Genomic DNA, 23563 nt, shown 5'->3' on the forward strand with positions numbered 1-23563 from the left:
AATTACTTCAATCGGCAATATCTCGGGAACTAAGCGTCCTAGAAAGATGATTTTTTTTTAAACTGGGCTATCTCGACGAGACAAGACTAATGAGCTAAACCATTTTCTTATATTTCCTAAAATAAACGTTATAATTAATTTTTTTCTTTTTATAATTAATTACTTTAGGCGTTAAATACGTATAAATAATTTATATATCTATGTGGCGTATACATATGTCTTATGTTATTATAATTTAATTTTTTTATTTTGTTGCAAAAAATATGTACGTGTTTTAATTTTTTTTGCATAATTTAATACAATTTTTGCATTAATGTTATTATTAAATTAACTTTAACCTACAATTAAATATTAGTAATATAACATTAATTTTTTAACATAAAAATGTTTGTTAATTGTACTAAATTATGCAAAAAAATAAAAAACATACACATTCCAATAAAAGCAATAAAAGTAATAAAAAAATTAAATTATAATAACATAAGACATATGTATACGCCGTATAGATATATAAATTATTTGTACGTATTTAACGCCTGAAATAATTAATTAAAGAAAGAAAAAATTAATTAGAACGTTTATTTTAGGAGATATAAGAAAATGGTTTAGCTCATTAGTCTTGTCTCGTCGAGATAGCCCAGTTTAAAAAAAAATCATCTTTCTAGGACGCTTAGTTCCCGAGATATTGCCGATTGAAGTAATTTGAACGCGCCAAATCAATTTTGTACGCGCTCGCCTGGCCACGCGCTAGCAGTTGACGAGCGCGCGCGCGCGTGCCGCCGGCCGCCGCTTTCGAGTGATACTGCTTTTGTTAACACATTTACAGTGGTTAATCTTCATGAATCGCTTCAAACTTTTTGTAAAGGCTACTTTAACTATTTAATAAGACGCTGTTAAAATTTCAGCTCTTAATATTTATAACTGTAGCAACAGTAATTTTTCAAAAAAAAAAAAAATTATCTCGGCTTCTGAGCAACCTAAGACAAAGTTCTTTTTTTTTAATTTAAAGAAAAATCGCACCTTTCAAATGCATTTTACCCCATTTTAATAGCGTTAATATTTTAAAAATTATTTTATTGTTAATTAAGCTTATTTTTTACACGTTTATTTGAGGCACTTAATTGCATTGCACAAATTTCGCAATATCGGTATATGATACTGCAACTTTTTGAAAGGAGGAAAAATTTTGGTTCGGGTTTGTGCATAGTCTCAAAAATATAGAAATTAAATTTTAGTGGAGCGCGTTTTGGATAAACAATTGACAGTACTCGAAAAGTTGTTAATATTTTTTGATGAAATTTGGTACACTTTTTTATCATCATAAAAGCTATATTTTTCTAAAATTTCAAATGCTTGAGTTAATTTTTAAGAAAGTTATAAACATTTTAAGAAATAACCATTTTTCATGGTTTTTTCTATTTTACAACCAAACTAATAGACCGATCTTAATAAACCAAATTTATTATTATAGCTTTACTTAATACCTACAACTTTTATTTGAAACTTTTTTCGATATCGCTTTTAGTTTACGAGGCGCAAGCAAAAAACCACTTTTTCCTCACTTCAACCCGTAATTTTGTAATAACCCAGCTTTTTGCGAGTAGCAAACATACCTATCTTAATCTACATATATTAATTGTGCTTTACGCACAGTCAAACCTGAGTTACCAATTTTTTCCCAAAATGATCCTTTTTGAAGCTAATTCTGCTAGACTATTTCGGTAGTGACAGCGATTAGGGAAAGTCCTAACCTCCTCCGGGCACCTTCGGATGCCGCCTAATCCTTCCACAACCAGTACGAACCCTCTTCCGAGGCTGAGGCTGACGAGGAAGTCCTAACCACCTACAAGCACTTTCGAGCGGCGCCTAATCCTTCTACAACCAGAACGAACCAGCTTCCGGCTACCTCAAGATCCTATTGATTACACACTGACGCAATTACAGTTGTACATACAAAGAGATCAAATATATCCAACACGTATTGTTATTGTTAAAAGGGGGCCTTCTAATTAATCAAGTCCTAACCACAACTCTCCCATACACATAATTAAGCACATATTATAGAACAGTTAATAAAGCATAAAATGTAAGATTATTTATATATTTAAAATAACATACAATTATTTAAGAAAAAAATAACTGAAAAGTAACGACTCGTTACTTTTTTAATAACTGTAACAAGAGCTATTTTTTTAAATCGGTAACTTGTAACTGTAACTTTTTCAAGTTACTTTTTCAATGAAAAAACTGTAACTGTAACTAGTAACTTTTACAAAGTAACTTTCCCAACCCTGGAAATTGGTCAATATTAGTGACAATTCTGACTTAAATTTATAATTGCTTAAAAAATAAACAAATTCTGAGAAAAAACTCGGAAATTTCTCTATTTTTAAATTGTAATATTTATATATATATTTTGGAATGTGATATTAAATTAATCAACTTTATTTTAACGTAAATGTTTTAAAATATAGAAAAAAATTATTTTTAAAATATATTAAACATTAAAATACATTCCGGAACAAAATTAAGGAAACACTTAATTTTTCCGGTAAAAAAGTGTAAAATTCAAACTACAGCAACTTTGCGTATAATAGAAAAAAATTTCAAAAAGCAAATTAAAGGAAAAAATGTTTACTTTTCGACGATTATGTTAAAATTAAAAATTTTTTTTAATTTCAAAAAATTTTTGAGTAAAAAAAATTGGAAAAATTTTTTTTGTTTGTTTAACTGCATGGGCGAAGATAAATTTTTTAAATAAATGAAACTAATTGTTCTCGAAAGCTCAATTCTTATGCTTCAATTTCGTTTTTTATACGATCCTCTACGATTTTTTTTGATCAAGTTATTGCCATTTAAAAAAAAAAATGTCATTTTTAAATTCGAAGGTTCATATCTCAGCAACCAATCATCGTACAGTAACAAAAAAAGCAAATTGAAGGGCAAACACTCAACTTTAACAATAAGTTTTCAGTCTAAAAAAATACTGACTTTTATTTACTTTTTTTTACATTTTCTTATGTTATAAAAATATCAAAAAAATTTATCTATAGATAAAGAAACGTGGAACAGCTGGGACGTGGAATCCAGATGGCGCGACTTGTGCTTTTAAAGTTTACACATTACTCTTTAAAATCCATTTGGTTTTTTTTATTTCGTCATTTTGACGTCGAGATATTGCACTTTAAATATTAATAAGACAATTTTATTGTAAATTAATCAATTTTCTTCTAACAAAAAACCAAGGAATAAAACTTTTGGATATATGGCATATTTTTGATTAAAAACTGCAGTCTCGTAATTCAGAAATCTGCACATAAAAAAATAATTACCGTTAATCAGTTTTATCCGATATGCACCGCGGGGAGGTTGCTCGATCGGATTTTGCACATCATGTGACCCTGAAAAGAGCCAAATTTAGATGTAGTGCATGAAGATGTTGAATGACTTTGAGGGTGTCTGTTTTTATGCATGCATGCATCTTGTGTGTGTGTGTGTGTGTGTGTGTGTGCGTGCGTGCGTGCGTGTGTGTGTGTGTGTGTGTGTGTGTGTGTGTGTGTGCGCGTGCGTGCGTGCGTGCGTGCGTGCGTGCGTACGTGCGTGCGTGCGTGCGTGCGTACGTGCGTGTGTGTGTGTGTGTGTGTGTGTGTGTGTAATAGAGATCAGGACTCTGGGGTTTGTCACTTGCCCAGTATTTTTTTCCAAACTCTCTGCGTTACACTTGTGTGTGTGCATTTTAATATTTGGTATTATCACCGTTTGCTTCGATGACGGCTTGCAAACCTCATGTTAATGCAACGAGTAATGTCGTTCTGTGGAATTTGATCCCATATTTCTACTAAGTATTAGCTAGCTCTTGCAGATTATGAGGCTGTGGTGTCTGAGTCGTTTACCAAGCATGTCCCAGCATGTTCAATGGGATTCAGGTCTGGGCTAACAGGTGGATGATTTAAAAGGGTTATATCATATTCTGAAAAGAAATGGCAGATATTGGCAACATGTGTTCGAGCGTTATTTTGCATGAAGACGAATGTTCTTCCAAATCTGCATCTTAATGGTAGCACGTAAGGCTGCAATATTTCTTCAAATATACTGATACGCTGTCAAGTGCACATTGGGTAACGCTGATGCCGACGGTAATCATTTTTTTGTGCGCGGATTTCCGAATCACAAGGTTTTATTCTTTGGTTTTTTGTTAAAAGAAAATTGATTAATTTACAATAAAATTGTCTTATCAATATTTAAAGTGCAATATCTCGACGCCAAAATGATGAAATAAAAAAACCAAATGGATTTTATAGAGTAATGTGTAAACTTTAAAAGCACAAGTCGCGCCATCTGGATTTCACGTCCTAGCTGTTCCACGTTTCTTTATCTATAGATAAAATTTTTTAATATTTTTATGACATGAGAAAATGTAAAAAAAGTTAATAAAAGTCAGTATTTTTTTAGATTAAAAATTTATTGGTTGCCGAAATATAAACCGTGGAATTAAAAAATGACATTTTTTTCGAAAAATGGCAATAACTTGGTCAAAAAAAATTGTAGAGGGTCGTATAAAAAAAGAAATTAAAGCATAAGAATTGAACTTTTGAGAACAATTGGTTTCATTTACGGAAAAAAATTATCTTCGCCCATGCAGTTAAACAAACACACCAAAAAAAAATTTTAATTTTCCAATTTTTCTTTTTACTCAAAAATTTTTTAAAATTAAAAAATACTTAAAATTTTGACATAACCGTCGAAAAGTAGACATTTTGCCCTTTAATTTGCTTTTCGGAATTTTTTTCTATGACCATTATTCGCAAAGTTGTTGCAGTTCGAATTTTACATTTTTTTACCGGAAAAATTAGGTGTTTTCTTAATTTTGTTCCAGAGTGTATATTAAAAAATACATTTTTAAATGTGAATATTAAAAAATTTTTTAAAAATGAACGTTTCTCTAACAAAAAATATTCTTTTAAACGTTAAAATAAACACTAAAATATAACATTTTTTAAATTAAAAAAGAAACAATCCATTATTTTTTAATGTTTCAAAAAATATTTAAAACTGATTTTTTAATATTTTAAAAATTATTTAAAAATATTTCGCTGATTGGCTTTTAGTGTCTTTTACGTATATGCTTTAAGATTATTTTCATATTTAAGAATTTTAATAAACAATTCTTCAATAAAATCTGCTGTCAATATCACAATCGTATATTTTCGTATTTTTTAGAAAAAATATGAAATCGTTTTTTTTCTCAATTTTATTTTTTTAGGAAATTAAAAACTTATTAATATTATCTCATTATTACAGTTATTTTTTTATTTTTCGAAATGTTTTTGTTGCAATTTTATTTTTTCGAAAATTAAAAATACCAATAACAAATAATAAAAATAGAAAATGTGGGCAAAGCAGATAATGCAAATAATGTATTATGTTCGACTAATGGTTTGGCTATGATTTGGCTCATTCGCGACATCGCGACCACGAAATAAGACTAAGGAGATCCAACTGTACAGATAGAAAGTGGTCACAAAAAATGTTCCGTCAAGGAAAAGGTTTGCAGAATCGAAAAAGATGTAACATTTTGTTACCATATTGAATTTATATATAATATATGTATACTGACTTCGTCGTGTCGGTCCCGTCGGTGTGGTATTCTGTTAGGTTGTGTAATTTAATATCAAATAATTTGAAAAAGTATAAGTGATTTTGATAACTTTAAAGTAAGTATAGTTTAATAACAGTATAATTAATAAATGTAAGATGTCATAAGATTTTAAAGCAAATTATAAAATTTGCTTTACACTCATATATATTTAACATAATTTTTAACATAACTTATTATATAATTTTATATAAACTTGTTTTTTAAATAAACTTTAGTTTAAGTTTTTGTTTTTATAATCTAAAATTATTTGCATGTTAAATAAATTAATATTAATATCCAATTATGAATACAATATCTATTATGTTATTAGTAGAAATAGATATATATATAGATATATATATATATATATATACCTACATACTTTTTCTATCTATATATATTGTTTATATATATCTCTCTACTACAATTAAACTATACTTAAAATTATCGAAATTACTTATACTTTTTCAGATTACTTGATATTAGATTACATAATCAAACAGAACATCACACCGACGGCACTAATACAACGAATTAGCAAACCTCCTTCTTGACGAAACATTTTTCATGACCACTTTTCTTCTCTCTACGCCACCTAGTTGGGTCTCCTTATTCTTACTTCGTGATCGCGATGCAGTTATGACTGACAGAATCAGCCGAACTACGGGCACTCCTCCCTTACCACGTAATATTCAAATACCCCTCTAAGTTCCGTCTACCTTCTAGTCTAGAGTCTATGAATGAACTCATCAATTCAGCCATTACAATTGCCAATTGAGAACTAAACACAACCTGTCTCAAAAGAAAAACAAGATGAGAAACTGATACATATTCTGATACATATTTGAATTAGTATTGGCATTTTTGCGTAATCAAAAGTTGATAAAAGAAACTCTAAATACATAGGATGAAATTAAATTATATCTAATGAGAAATATTTGACTAAAACTGGAATTAAATCTTTTGTTGCATGTAGCAATATGCAGTTACGACCCGGCGAACTTACTGTTGACAAACTTGACATGATAGAAGATACGAAAGGCAATGCTGGTGATCTAGGAAGATTGATTGTCACCAACTTGAGGATCATATGGCATTCCTTATCCTTGCCACGAATAAACTTGAGTATGAAATAATAACAGCATGCGTATATAGAATTTTAATAAATGCTTTAGAACGCTTTAAAATATTCAAAATTTTTTAAATTAAGAAATTGTAAACTATTGATGTTTTAAAAGTTTAAACTTGGTTTTAAAAAAACATACATACATAATTATACATGAAATATGTAAATATTTCTTCCCAACAAACACAGATATATAATTGTTGCATTGTCGTAATAAGGCAAATTACAATAAATAATATAAATGTGAATATAATTACATGTAATGTATATGTTAGTTGTAATTTTCCATTTGTAAGATGTTATATAACGAGTATCCTTATATAACAAATAAAAATGTGACAAGAAAGTTACACGATTCATTGCATTGTTATAGAAAATGATATAGTGCATAAGCACGTTAAAGAGATGTTGGAGTCGTCCGATTGAACGTTAATTATTTTTGAATAAGCTTGGCTCTTAATTGATTTCATAGAATTGTAAATCCTTCTCCAGAATTAAAGTATAAACAATAACAAAGGTGGCTAACTACAATTTCATGTAAAAAAAAAGAAAATTATACTTTTGTGCAGTTGTCTTGTGACTTTAATCTGCAGCACTAAGTTTTAAAGACTCTACCCAGCAAACACAAAGTTACATGTAACGTGCTTGTTAGTTGTAATTTCCCACTCAATAATATAATTGTAATATAACACACGTGTTATATTACAATTACATTGTTGAGTGGGAAATTACAACTAACAGGCACGTTACATGTAACTTGGTGTTTGGTGGGTATACATACAAAATAACTGTTATGCATAACTGTTATGTTGTCATTACAGGAAAGAATAATAATGTGCTTTCAAAAATAAGCCAGAAGCTTTTGGTATAAGAGAACAATTTATGTAAAAATTTCATATGTATGTATGAGTGCGGATTCGGAAAAAGTCGATACCCACCAAACACCAAGTTACATGTAACGTGCCTGTTAGTTGTAATTTCTCACTCAACAATGTAATTGTAATATAATACGTGTTTTATATTACAATTATATAATTGAGTGAGAAATTACAACTAACAAGCACGTTACATGTAACTTTGTGTTTGATGGGTAGTAGAGTAATATCCTTTACGGAAAAAACACTCTAATTTTAAGAGTTTACACTCAAAATTGAGTGTTAATACTCGATTTTGGGAGTTTACTTCCAAATTTAGGTGTATACGCTCAAATCTTAGTAGTTGGAGTATTTACATTAAAAATTGAGTGTTTATACTCGAACATTCAGTGTGTACACCCAATAATTGAATGTTCATACCAAAGTTTGGATTTAAATATTGAATATTTGAAAGTATACTCTCAACATTTTAGTATGACACTCAATAAATGAGTGTACACTTCCAACATAAAGTGTGAACACTGAAACGTTGGGGATGTACACTCAACATCTATTGGTTGAAAGTATACACTTAATATTGAGTGTGCACTCTCAAACATTGGATTAGAAAATGTTAAATAAAAACAAAAGCAAGAAAAGCAAGTTCAACCGAAACATTCAACTATAGAGTGTTCAGCTAGCTTTGAGTATTAATTTGAGTATTACCTTCAACTTGAATGTTTGCCATCTAATTGAATGTTAATTTCAGTGTTATTCTTAAATTTAGGATTAACATTGAAATTAACACTCAATTAGATGGCGAACATTCAAGTTGAGAATAATAACACTCTAATTCAAAGTAAATTAAAAAGCGAACACTCAAGTTGAGTGTTTACACTGAATTGAATGTTTACCCCTTGTCCCAAATTATACTCAACTTGAGTTTTTTTTTTAAGTGTTATTTTTAGTGTTTTTTCCGTAAGGTAGTGCAGGAATAAAAAAGATCTCTAAATGCCGAATAATGGAAATGTTTCAGGAAGGTTGAATTTTGTATATAATTAATTAAGAAAAACATTTGCCATAACATAAAATTTGTGCAGTTAATAAAGACGACGTTGCAACATTAAAAAAAAGTAAAATCATAATTTTAAGAATTAAAAAAAAAGACTCAATGAGCAGTGTCACTCTTTACAATGTATTCAATCTTGTCAAAACATTTCTTTGCATTCTATTTATAACATTCACGTACAATTAATATAAAGCAACATATAAAAAGCATATTATTTATTTTCAAAAAAAGCTTGCTATGTTTTTTATTCAAATACTTACATTACATACAAATACTACACTAAAAAACATTAATATTTTTTAATAAGTACAAACATACTTTTTAAATATATTTTTTCTTACTGAAGCAAATTTTAAAATTAAAATACATTTATTTTTATTAAAATAAACTTTGTGAATACTGCATTCAACTTTTTTATTTTAATATCGTTAAATTATACTTTAAATTATACTATATTAACCATAATATGTCGAATGTGTTTTTCATTATCTTGTACATTAATTATTGGTAACTTGTTTAATACAAACAATTAACATTTTCTTAAAAAATTATTAATAATTTATATACAAGTATAAATGTTTACGTAAAAATGCATCTTTGAAAATATAAGTGTTTTAAAGTTTCTGAATAATCAATTGCTTTTGTTTAATGAAGTCAAAAATAATAAATTGTATACTAAATGGAAAAAATGCTGAGATTGCTGTAACTATGCCAAAAAAATTATTTGAAAGAGAAAAAAATTAAAAATAAAAGTAAATAATTTTAGTAAATAAATAATGTTTTTATAGAAAAAAATCTTGCGTCTTTACTTGGTATTGATCCTCCTTAGAATGAAAAAAATATTAAATTTATAGATAATATATTCATAGACATATATAATAGACCAATCCCAACCATAAGAGACATTATTGAAGGATCTAAAAAACAAAAATAGTATCTTGGGATCCTTGTTTTTGTCTTCTGATCGTAAGATAAAATTATAGTTATAAAAGACAGATTTCCAGAATGCTATTTTTTTTTAATCCTTCAACGTTGTCTCTTACAATATAGGGGCTGATCTAATTTATATGTATATATGTCTATGATTAAACTATTAACATACCTGTGGTGCACGATGAAAGTTCTTTGTAATTATATCCATAAATTAAATCTTCTGAACATCATTTGCGCAGTTATGTCATCCCACATTGTGCTTTTTGCAATCTCCCACTCTTTGTCACGTGACCAAATTTAGTTCGACCTAAACGAGTCATAGAATAGATGGCGTTAGTGAATCTGTCTCCCTGATTTACATGGAAATTTGCACTCCCTGGTGGTATCTCAGAACTATTACCCCCCAACAAATTCATAAAAAATTCAAAAATTTTTTTATTGGGTTTTTTTTATTACAAAAATTACTTAAAATTTTCTTAAACTTGTCTCTAAACGATGTTTACAACATATATTTTTTTCATTAAAATCGGTCCAACCATTTTCGAAAAAAAACCACTTTCTTTATTTTTCTTTTCCCCTCCATAACTCCTGAAAAAATGCAATTTTGTAACTAATTTTTGGGGAAGTTTTACATTTCAAGGGTACCAACTAATGATATCAATTTGAGCTCAATTAGTGTGGGGGCAGATTTCACTTGCTTATTCCGCTATGCCCTTTGTGAAAATTCTTCAGAGTTCAAAGAAAAGAGAGTCGAGGTGATTAATAAATTGCTTTAATTTACATAACTCTGTATTGAATTAATCGGATAAATGTTAACCATATATGTGATTAAATTTTGGGTAAACATATTAATTCCACGCATTGGTTATATATTTGTTCCATGCATTGGTTATATATTACATAACAGATACGTTCACCCAAAATTTAATCACACATGGTTAACATGTATTATATAATTTAATTATATAAGTATATTCCATGACGAATGGCAGTTTCAACCTAACCCAGTAGTTAATACTATGTCGGTTCTAAATAGGGGGCTCCGAGGGGGGTGCGGGTGTACGGGGGGTACCCGTAGGCGCGGTGGTATAACGTCACGCGTGGGGGGGGGGTCTCGCGGTGCGAAAATTGCCGACGTAGCTTTTCGAACCGGTAGGAGGAGGGGGGATGTCTGACGCAGATTTTCGGGTCCGCGACTTGGAAGCAGAGAGGGGGAATCGGGGTCCGCGATCGCCGCCGCCGCCCGTCGCCGCGGTGCTCGCGCTCTCCCTCTGTTGCGAATTTCTGTCTCTCCCGTACGCGATATCTTTCAGCAGCCATCAGCGCGGTGCTCGCTCTGTCCATCTATTGCTCTGTCTCTCTCTCTCGCCCATACGCGATATTTCTAACCACGTAGTCTTATCATTCTCTCGCTCTTTTTCTTTCATTCGTTGCGTTCTTTCATTGCGGTTACATACATTCGTTCCCACCCGTCTTATCTATGTACCTCCTACTCAGTTCTGCACACGCCATTGTACCGCAGAGGAATAGGGAAGAGGAAAAATATTCCCGAAAAAATTATTTATAAATTTGCTTCATTTATTCATTTTGTAACGCGTCGTATATCTATTAAACCACTACCGAACCACATCATACAGCTATCAAAAACTATTGAACCGTTATCAAACTGTATCATACAGCTATCAATCCATTATTGAACCGCTATCGAATCACATCATACAGCTATCAAACCACTATTGAACCATTATCAAACTGTATCATACAGCTAACAATCCATTACTGAACCGCTATTGAACCACTATCAAACTGCATCATACAGCTATCGAACCGTTATCAAACTGCATCATACAACTATAGAACCGCATCGTGCAGCTATCAAACCGTTATCAAAGTGCATCATACAGCTATCGAACTGCATTGCATAGCTATCAAACTACTATTAAACTACATCAAATATCTACAGGGAAAAGGTAGAAATAAACATTTTATTGCGTTTTATTTGTCTTTATTTTGAAAAAATTTCGCAATTATTTTGGTGTTGCAAAAACCAGTTATATATTTTAAATCCATTTTGTAATGCACAATTTTTAATGTTTTTCACATCGTACAGTATTACTAACATCTAGATTATTTAAAGATTCAATGTCTTCGTAATCCGCATCCAATGTCTTGATATATATCCCATCATCGGTATCGAGTATGTCCGTTAACCATTCTCGTTTCTGAAGTCCCTTAATGTATACGATAGTATTGCTGTCATCCGTATTACACACAGCAGATTTAATCAGACGTTTCGCCATGCTGTACGGTATCATCCCGTCCTTTCATTGCAATCCATGATGATAGGCAATCAACCAAGAAGCGCAAGACTTGTCGGATTTTGTAAGAACACGCCATGGCATGGGGCTAGCAAAAATGTAATGCGTGAGAACGGCTCCTTTTTTCAGTACCGCAACTTCCTTTACGACAAATTTTTTATCGACAATAAATGGTTGCAGATCCACAAATGTCGGTACGATCATGATGAGTGACTTTTCAAGACTGTATTTTAACGTCAAATATCTCAGTTTTTATCAGTTTAATGTTACATGATTTTGCGCACTACGTTGGACAACGGACAGTATTCAATTACACGATCATGTAAAATGAGACAATAAGCGGTAGTATTCGCGGGAACATTCTCTTTGCAATCAAATTCTATGCGCACATCTACGGTAGCACTCTTGACGGATTCGTTTTGTCGCGAACAGTCAATGACTGCAAAAGGTCCTTTTTCCAGAAATGTGATTACGTTGAGCAGCGTTTCACACTCATATCCATAATAAGATTTACCAAAACGTCGATACATGTCATACAGAATAGCATATCTAGATTTATGAAAGTCTAAATTCATATCGTCATACGGATAAAATTTGGAGTTTAGATAAAGTTTTACATTGGTTAAATTACAGTCGTCAAAGATTGTAACATCTTGAGACATGATATTTTTTCGACCAGTCTGCAGTGCAAAGATAACGAAGCGCGGTTTCTCGAACTGAATTGCAGTTTTGACAGCCCATGAATGTTTCGTCGTACTCTGCAGCAAAGGGTACTCATACAGATCCCAGGAGCGAAAACTCATACTTAGACATTGTCCACTCTCCAAAGCTCGCAGCAAAGATAATTTGTTGACTTCGTTTAACGTAACATGCGGCATTCGCCACTGCACTTTAAATAATTCAATTTCCGGTTGAGCTGTAGAATTTCCAACGATAGAATTGTTATCGTTGCGCGCTCGTATCAAGATCAATTCGTGACGAGCGTTAACAATCACGCGTTTATAATCTTCGCAAAAGCCCAATAATACACTAAGCGGTACGCAAAAGTTGAAGTATCCTTCCGGTAGGTTATACGAAAATTTCCATCCTGCATTCTGCATAATTACTGCTTTGTCATATGATAATGATACATAATTCTTGAGGGTGCTGGTTATTCCAACGTTTCTGTTCCGATCAATTTCCACACCGTTGAGTTCATATCGAATTTCATCAAACATGAACGCCACGCAATTATTTCCGAGATTTATCTCATCCCTATCCTTGTCCTTATCGTCTTTCTTCTTCATCACCAATCTTCCTTCGACGTAGAGAAAACTTTCACATGGTAACGTGTATAAATCCTGTTGTTGTATGGGTATCCTTATTTCGTCGCTGTATCCAAAAGTGGTATTGGCGTACGGATTGTATGTGTGAGTCTCAATCTTGACGATGCTGTCGTCAAAGATAGGCTCGCCTCCAATGTTCAAGATGTTAGACATCTTAGATATTTCGTACGACAAATCCCAATGATTTTAAAAATTCAACGTTTGACGCGGAAAGTTTCTTTTATCAGACGATCAAATATTTATAACTGTCGTACAATTTATGTTACACGGTCGAATATTCTTGATTGGTGTAAAAATTGTGTCCTTCACCTGCTCATTCAACACGAGCATCTCACGTTATCGTCTTCGTACGTGTAATCTAACGGTAATCTCCTCTCCGCGAAAATCGAATAATTGACCGTCCTGATCCACAATGCGAATCGTCAAATCAGTAATGCTCCGTGCGACGATTGGAAGGTAAATGATCTGTGCAGGCGTTTCCGATATCTTGTATCGTGGTGGTACCCTCGGCGAAAATTCATGTATCGTGTGTACGCACTTGTCGTTGCTGTACGCACCCGCAGTCACGATACATTCTATGCGAATAATGTTTACGTTTATGATATTTATAGGTGCATCCGATTCATGCCACAATCGAGATTCAAGAATACGACGCGATGAAAATCCCAACAGCGATCCAATATTGTTAGGTTTATTGAAATTTATCCGATAAGCACACATAATCTCGCTCTTCAATGTATTATTGTTAGCACGAATCATCAGCGGATATTCGCTCTCGTCTTCATCTTCTTTGCGAAACGTCCTCTTTTCCGCAACATCGGGATGAGATTGTAAAATTACGCGTTTCAAATATCTATCTATATCACGCAATTCATACGATCCTTCGGGAATCATAATTTCCTTGTCGTTTTTGTCATAGTAAAATTTGTTATTCGACGAATTTACATTAGGTATGGTATAATATGTTTCAAAATCTGTGAGGCCGAGCTTGTAACCGCCATCGCTCAAATCTACGGCTGGAAAATAGCTTACCGCGAGGATGCTACTCTTGCCGGTTAGTGTAAACGTTAGTGACATGTTGAAACAAATACTGAGTTAAATTGCACAATGTTAGCCTTTAAATTGATTATTAACTGTTTGGAGAAAACGCAAACACAGTTGCTTTGATCGTAACGTTGATAAGGCGTGTGATTGTACTCGATCCGCTTTACATCTAAATATTGCACCAGTTTTTTCGGCGGTCTAAGATTGCCGAAACTATCAAAGTATATAGCGCGATTTCCCCTCTTTGGGTATGCCACCTAGTGTGTACCCAATCCTTCAGCATTATCTAAATTTACAATACCACTCTCGTTTTGATATGCTCCAGCCGTTGGTAATGCCGTACGCATAAAAATTCCTCTAAAGTATGGAATGCGCATACGTTTCGCTAGCTGTAATAATTGTATGTTGGTAGTTACACCTTTTGGCATTTTTAACGTCTTTTTAACGTTTTTTTTTTCATCGAAACGCCTTGTCCATGCTTGTATGGAGCGAGATACTGATGGAACTCCATGACCTTCCATGACGCGATTATGACGTTTCAATTCTTTCAGCTGACGCTGCGCTGCCTTGTTATCATTCACAACTTTCGCAACTCCCGCCGCTCCGCCGACCAACGACCCGAGAACTCCCAACAGCGGTAGAATGGGTAAAACACCTCCGCGTTTCGCTACCGGAAGAATTCGTTTACTCGCTTTTTTCTTTTTATCTCTTTTTTTCTTTTTCAAGTGCATACCGATTTTCGTCTTAGTTTTCATAGCTGCCCAAACGGTTGCTGCAACAGCTCTTTCATCGAAAGTCGTATCGTTCGCTGTAATGCGTTTTCGCGCTTCCGCAGCGAGTATATTGTCAGCTGCGTGTCTGTCGGTGAGTTCGTTGCTCCGGGAGTACGCAATGTCGTATTCGCGACACGCCGCGTCCAACGGATTAATACCCCGATCGCCTCTGGCCAATCGCTTTTTCAGCCTAGTACCCGGACCGCAAAATTGATATGCAGGTATATGCAGTTCAAAAGGAAGCGCATTTATCGCACGATTTAACAGCCGCGACCTACCGCTGGCATTCGCGACAATTCTTTATCAACGGTGCGGGGCCGTCGATGTGCGTCTGCTGTCACGATTGATTATAATGTTCGTAGCAACGACGATAGCTTCGAACCTCTGGATCAGTCTTTATATGTTCCGGAAGCCTGTCCCACACGTGTTTGATATAGTTACCACACACGCGTAGCAAAATAGGTTTCGACACGAATTCTAACTGTTCGGCGCTTAAATCGAGTATATCAGAGGGATGTGACAATATGAGAAACATTTTACATACTGAGCAATTTTGCTCGGCGCGTCTCTATAAATAGATCGGTCTTAACATAATTTTTATCAGTTCTTATGAGAGGGGGAAAGTATGCGGTTCGTACAACATTCACCAGCGATTAAAATAACAAATTTCGATGACAGGATAATGTCCGAACGAAAGATACGGAGGCATGGAAACATGTTGCCGAGTTCTATACGCGGTATAATTTGTGGTCCGTCAAATTGTGGCAAGACAAATGTATTAATAAGCTTGTTGGAAAGTCCGCATGGAGTACGTTTTGAGAATGTGTATGTGTACTTGAAATCATTACAACAACCGAAATATCGATACTTGGAAAATTTATTGACACCGATTGAAGAAGTTAATTATTTTGCATTCTCCAATAACTGTGATGTCATTCAGCCGAGTGAAGCGCTTCCGAATTCCATTTTTATCTTTGACGTGGCGTGTGATAAGCAAGATACGATAAGAGACTACTTTGCAATGGGGCGACACGTGGACGTCGACTGCTTCTATCTCTGTCAGACATATGCAAAGATACCGAAACATCTTATACGCGACAATGCGAATTTGCTAATTTTATTCAAGCAGGATGGTACTAATCTAAAGCACACGTACAACGATCATGTAAATACCGACATGTCTTACGAGGATTTTAGCAATTTATGTCATACTTGTTGATAACAAAAGTATGGATTTTTAGTGATAGATAAGGATAGGAAAGATCGCTGATGGACGATATCTAAAAGGATTTAATGACTTCGCAATACCATAAAGCAGTTAGTTGTTTTCAATATGTTGACCAAGTAGCGTTTCTCAACATGGATAACACAGATAACAGTATGAATCGTGAGAAGATTGTGAAAGAGATTGCGAAAACGAGTGATTCAATTCGCAAAAAATATCGCGCTTTGAAAGCGGGTAAAGTGCAAAAAGAGATGGCGTTGGAGAGACACTTTAAGCTCATTGTCGAACCATTAAAACAGATTGTTGAAAACACCGTTGGTGATATATCAGATCCGATTAAGAATGAAACGTTCTTTTCGGGGGGAGACGAATACTCAGAACCAAAACCGAAACGAAAGCGATTAAACGCTTCGCTTAACAATTCTATAATGACCTCTACTCCTGTTAAAAAAAACGAGACGATCAAAAACTGTACCAACTAGCCAACGAGCTTGTGGATCGCCTTCGATTGCTCGAGGCCTCACATCAGGCAGGGCACAATGCTCACGACAACGAGATTTTATCAATTATCGAGGAACTTCGCGAGGCTGGTTTTATTATAAATTAAACTGCGTGAAACAAATCATTTAGTCAACATCGAAATGTTAATCAACAAGTTTGGAATATTGCTCGGAAAAGGTGGTGCGGAACCATACTATCAATGGAGCGGATTAGTCAGAAATTACGTGCGTGATAACGCTCTTTGCGTGGCTGCCACTGATTTTAATGCAAAGTCGCGCAAAATTCGACGTGTAGCGCTGCCTGTAGACGATACTGATGCAACCAATAAACGATACGTACAGCAGATCGTGAAAATTTTAAAGGATCGACAGGATGAAATCGAGAGAAAGATTGAGATACTTCAAAGTAGAGTAAAATTACAACTCATATGCTAAACGAGTTTCAAAGACAGCTCGACGCGGTGACCCATCGTGCAGAGTAGAAAAGTCGAATATATATGCCATTTGTATATTATACTCCAAGCATGTCTGAGAAACAATTGCTGGTTGAAGAGTTGCATGCTCCGGCGAGAAGAAATTTTCCTCGAAGACGCGTCATAGTTTGCGGATACGATGACCTGTGGCAGGCGGATGTGGTTGAGATGCGTCCTTACACGCGATTTAACCGAGGTTATCACTACATACTCACCGTTATCGACGTGATGAGCAAGCATGTATGGGCTGTGCCGCTGAAGGCCAAGAGTGGTAGCAAAGTTGCTATTGCAATTGCAAAGATAATTCGGAAAGATGGAAGATGTCCGAAAAATTTGCAAACAGACAAAGGAAAGGAATTTTATTTTATTTGTATTACGCAAACACGTGCAGAAACTATTAAAAAAACATAACATTAACCATTATTCCACGTACTCTATAATGAAAGCATCAATTGTCGAACGCTTTAATCGAACATTAAAGAAAGTTTCCATATCATGTGGAAACAATTTACATTCAATGGAAATTATAGATGGATTGATTTGCTGCCGCGTCCCGTGTCAGAGTACAATGCACGAAAGCATCAAACTATCGGCATGCGACCCATCGATGTTACATCCACAGTCGCTAAAAAACTTTTAACCACGGTGTACAGTCACGTAAAAATTGCTGCACCCGCGCGATTTAAAGTAGATGACTCGGTGCGCGTCAGCAAATTCAAAACTGTTTTTGAAAAGGACTATACACAAATTGGACTACGGAGATATTTAAAATTATTAAAGTACAGCATACCAATCCTGTGACATATGTACTAGAAGATTCTTGTGGAAAACCTATCGCTGGAGGATTCTATGAATATGAGCTGCAGCGTATTGCAAATCCTGACGTATATCTGGTTCAAAAAACATTACGCAGGAAAGGAGATTAGCTTTATGTCAAGTGGCTAGGATTCAATGGATCGCATACTTCATGGATACATAAAGACAATGTTATTTAATCCATATAAAAATTGTTTTAATTATATTTGCATAAAAATACAATGTAACATATAAACATAAAATACATTAATTCTATATTATGCGAGATTTTTTTATCATCCTTCCATCATCCTTAATACATTCTTAATAATACTTGTTTTTAACATAAAAATATATAAAATTTTTAATGTAAAATGTGAAATTTAAAACTATATAATGTTAAAGATATAAATATATTATAGCGGTATTCGATAATGTCCCCACGGTAACGTTTCAACTGAATCGGGTATAAGGTATCTCTTATCGTCGTACGGATTCAAGCGATTTTCGTTTTGGACACCGTATATACTTCATGCAGCTTGGATCTTATGAATGATTGGAGACGCGTCATCTCGATCTCATCTCTCAAACACCGGGTATAATCATCGAACGTTATGGTTCGCGCTACTACATTATTCTTGACACCATTCGCCTTTTTAGTGTCCTTCTTTCTATCCACCTTCAACGCATACATCTTTGCTCTAAGTCCAACGAACTCAGTCATTATCACACCATTGTTTTCATCTTTCATTAGGCCCGGAACTTTTTTATTTTCGAGAGGCATACCGCACACGTTGTCGACCGGATAATCGCTTGTGTCGAACCTAGCGATATCGCGTTTCATCGTCTCATAAATATCTTCGCACTAGACGTGATATACGAGACTGTCAGTGTCGGTTTACATGACTCTACATTTGTCGCGATGCAGAGATAGCAGGTACTTGTGGTGAAATTTATATAGACACGTCTTAGCCTTACGGAAAAAACACTAAAAATAACACTTAAAAAAATACTCAAGTTGAGTATAATTTGGGACAAGGGGTAAACACTTAATTCAGTGTAAACACTCAACTTGAGTGTTCGCTCTTTAATTTACTTTTAATTAGAGTGTTATTACTCTCAACTTGAATGTTCGCCATCTAATTGAGTGTTAAATTCAATGTTAATCCTAAATTTAAGAATAACACTAAAATTAACACTCAATTATATGGCAAACATCCACGTTGAAAGTAATACTCAAATTAATACTCCAAGCTGAACACTCTATAGTTGAATGTTTCGGTTGAACTTGCTCTTCTTGCTTTTGTTTTTATTTAACATTTTCTAATCCAATGTTTGAGAGTGCACACTCAATATTAAGTGTATACCTTCAACCGATAGATGTTGAGTGTACATCCCCAACGTTTCAGTGTTCACACTTTATGTTGGAAGTATACACTCATTTATTGAGTGTTACATCCAAATGTTGAGAGTATACTTTTAAATATTCAGTATTTAAATCCAAACTTTGGTATGAACACTCAATCATTGGGTGTACACACTCAATGTTCGAGTATAAACACTCAATCTTTAGTATAAATACTCAAAAGATTTGAGTATACACCAAAATTTGTGAGTAAACTCCCAAAATCGAGTATGAGTAACATTCAATTTTGAGTGTAAACTCTCAAAATTAGTGTTTTTTCCGTAAGGGTAGAAATATCTGGAATACACATGCCTACGTAAATCGGCATATATAATTTCAGCTTGAGTTTCCTAAATTCAACGGTGATTAAATTTTCCGCAAAAATACTTCGACTGTGAAAATTCGGTTTGGCGATCATTGTTTCCGCACCATACTGCCCCGCTCATTACGTCAACAACTTAACGTCAACATGATTGCGCACATTCTCCATGGTTTTACCAAACACGGCATTATTCATTAATTTATACATATTTTTTTCGAAATTATTTTTGACGAGGAATCGTGTATTTAATTCTATGTATTTAGAGAACCATGGAGATTGTGCGAATTATAATATACGGTGTATCTTCGCGATACGAAAACCGCGACGCATACACTGCTGCAGGTTGCGGTAGTAGATGACGTAACGTTTCTTATCATACAGCGTAGCGAGAAGTTTATATTCTCGCTTGCTTGGTGGTTTATCACGTGTTGGGCAGAAAGGTAGGTCAGTGTGCTTGTCGTGAAGGTCTCGGGGATACTTGAGATCAATTTCGAGAATGTATCCCACTGGTGAATCAGCAGCAATCGCATTTACGTCAAAATTCGAGACTTCGACCCATTGAAATTCTCCATACGGCAACTGACACATCGCCCAACCGTACAAATTATTAACGTCAAAATACATAAAATATGAGGATGGTTTCGATAGGTCATACGTCTGCATGTATTTGTTAGCTTGTGCATATCTGCTTGAACATTGACTGAGACCACCGCGTATACCGCGCTCGATGAACATTATCATGTCGATGTCCGTAAGCAGTTCGAAAGTAATTTTTGTATATTTTAACATAGCGTCCCACGCGTATCCGGGGAGAGTGTAATAATGTGCTGGATCGATACCATAACTTTCTAGGCATTTATCGCGGAAATTTTCAAAAATGTCAGCTAACAATAATACATCCGTTTTCAAATATAGATCACTGTATTCACCTAATGTTCGAACGAAGAATCGCTTCGACATTCTCAGCGTGCATGTAATCGCTCTCGGATACAGTATCAGAGGTCAGGGAAATTAAAAATAATTCGCGCGGCGGTAAACACGTGTCCTGCAGCTTGTCCACACAGTCAACGTACTCGTACGGAAATACACCTTTTCGTGTCAATAAATCGAGATCCTCGTCAGATAAGTGTAAAAATTTGGAACGTACAATTTTTAATTTTTCTTTGCCTAGAAATCCCTTACGGAAAACACTCTAATTTTGAGAGTTTACACTCAAAATTGAGTGTTAATACTCGATTTTGGGAGTTTACTTTCAAATTTAGGTGTATACGCTCAAATCTTGAGTATTACACTAAAGATTGAGTGTTTATACTCAAACATTGACTGTGTACACCCAATGATTGAGTATTTATACTAAAGTTTGGATTTAAATACTGAATATTTAAAAGTATACTCTCAACATTTGGATATAACACACAATAAATGAGTGTATACTTCCAACATAAAGTGTAAACACTGAAACGTTGGAGATGTACACTCAACATCTATCGGTTGAAGGTATACACTTAATATTGAGTGTGTACTCTCAAACATTGGATTAGAAAATATTAAATAAAAACAAAAGCAAAAAATGTTCAACGTTCAACCGAGATTAAAATTAATCTGCATTGGTAAAAATGGACATAAAACGAATATCTAAAATAAACATTCAATTAGAGTGTTCAGCTGGCTTTGAGTATTAATTTGAGTATTACTTTCAACTTGGATGTTTGCCATCTAATTAAGTGTTAATTTCAGTGTTATTCTTAAATTTAGGATTAACATTGAAATTAACACTTAATTAAATGGCGAACATTCAAGTTAAGAGTAATAACACTCTAATTAAAAGTAAATTAAAGAGCGAACACTCAAGTTGAGTGTTTACACTGAATTGAGTGTTTACCCCTTGTCCCAAATTACACTCAACTTGAGTATTTTTTTAAGTGTTATTTTTAGTGTTTTTTCCGTAAGGGATGATTACAATTTTTCGAGACTAGTATTTAAAAATTTATATGAATCTATAAACCGTAGTTTTATGTAATTGTGTGGATCTAATTTATCGGCTGTCTACATGTTTTGTAAAAAAAATGTACTTTTCTTTCATGATGGAGAGTACGTCGGTCTTCCCTTTGAACGTTGTAGATATTTTTTTAATAATAAAATGCGAATCGTATTCAGATAAATTATAAAAAATAACTGGCATATATGACGCATTTCGATAATTTAGATTGCAGAGAGAATGTGCAGGACCGCGGTAACGATCGGTCATGTGGCAATGATCGCGCACCCGCGTATTATCCGACGCGAATGGCTTATCGCAGATATGACACCGCGTTGCGCTACGGTATGCCTCCAATTGTTCCTCCGATAACGTTTCCATGGAGACATTAGTTGATAAGCGAGTCTTAACATTATACGCTAATTCTTCAAATTGTTTTGTGAACCACGCAACGCAATCTTTATCGCGACGAAACCGGTACGCGGATAACGCGTTGTCGTACGAGCATCGTTCGTATCATCCGATGCTAAATACCTCATGTTGTTGATATGTGTATGACGCTTGCTCTGTATCATGTTGTGTTTTTCGCAGCACTCAAGGTCCGCGTAGACGATAAAGGGCACTCGTTCCTTGTGGTTTACATTCCGGAAATTTAACCACTTGTCGTCTTCGGCAGGCAATGTGATAGCGCAGTCGTTCATTCTCTGACAGTCTACAGCGTGTGATTGCAACCTCTCGCATGATTAAAAATGGTGCAAGCACCTGTAAAAAATAATGAAAACATTTTTAATTACTTTTTTTGCTAGGTCATGAGTTTTTGCTAGGTCTTTTAATATATCATACATACCGATGACAAATGTATTTCCTGTGCTCATTTTTACTCAGTTGGGAGCTGATGAGGCGGGACAGATTTTTTATCCAGACAAAGTGGCCCACGCTGTCTTCGCGCGGATTTTGCACGTATAATAAATTGACATGCTTCTCTTTCTTGTCATTGGAGAGCCGCAGCGGAAGAATCTTTAGCATTGCCGTTTCCTTTTTCATCCCGTAGACGTTGATTGATACATTGTTAAGACTCTCAAATTTTTCAGTGTCCTTTACTGTAACAAGAAACGCAATGTCATCAAACTTTAGGACGGTTGTATAATGCGGATATGACGACTCCAATCCTGTGTTTCTTTCAGCAGGGTGTAGAGCGGCGACCACTGACCACGCGAAGCATGCATTGTCTTTCGAATTAATGTTCACTACCGCGCGCTTCGTCATTATTTCTTGCGGTAATGTCACATGACACCCCGTGTGTAGAGGATTGTACTTATTTATATTTAAAGTCAAATTGAGAATTCGCGATAACGTCCACCCGCTATCATGTTCTTGAAACTCTTCGAGTGAGGCTAATGTGGGCTCGATAATGCATCGCTCGTACCACTCGTCCAAATCCGACGTAGTAATGAAAATTGAAATAGTTCACAATTTTTAGTGTTTATACTTTTGTTGGCACGTTTATCACCTGTTACAAACACGCCGTTGAATGCTGTGTTCACTTTTACACTATTGTGTTTTTCTAGAGCGTCCCGCACTCGCTCGAGCACTATACCGCCTGCGTTCTAAAAACGTTCGCGGTTCAATATAGTTTGTATTTATCACTGCACCTGTTTGAATGCGATTCTCGAACGCTGTATCTATCTCTCGCCACACGAGTCTGTTCGCGTTATTACTAGTGCTCGCGTAATTACCGCCTACATGCACGAAACATCTTTGTAATTGTCTTTTTACCTTCGAGTT

General features: G+C 34.4%; 1 protein-coding gene across 1 annotated transcript in view; it reads left to right on the plus strand.

Moving 5' to 3' along the window:
• The window catches only part of LOC105831614 (Bardet-Biedl syndrome 5 protein homolog), a 198213-nt gene that overhangs the window by 66478 nt on the left and 108172 nt on the right, over positions 1 to 23563 (plus strand). The window contains exon 2 of the mRNA XM_012671848.3: positions 6615 to 6763. Coding sequence (XP_012527302.1) covers positions 6615 to 6763 — 149 coding nt within the window. The remainder of the gene's footprint in view (positions 1 to 6614; positions 6764 to 23563) is intronic.

Source organism: Monomorium pharaonis, chromosome 1 (genome assembly GCF_013373865.1).
Source record: "Monomorium pharaonis isolate MP-MQ-018 chromosome 1, ASM1337386v2, whole genome shotgun sequence".
Taxonomy (NCBI): domain Eukaryota; kingdom Metazoa; phylum Arthropoda; class Insecta; order Hymenoptera; family Formicidae; genus Monomorium; species Monomorium pharaonis.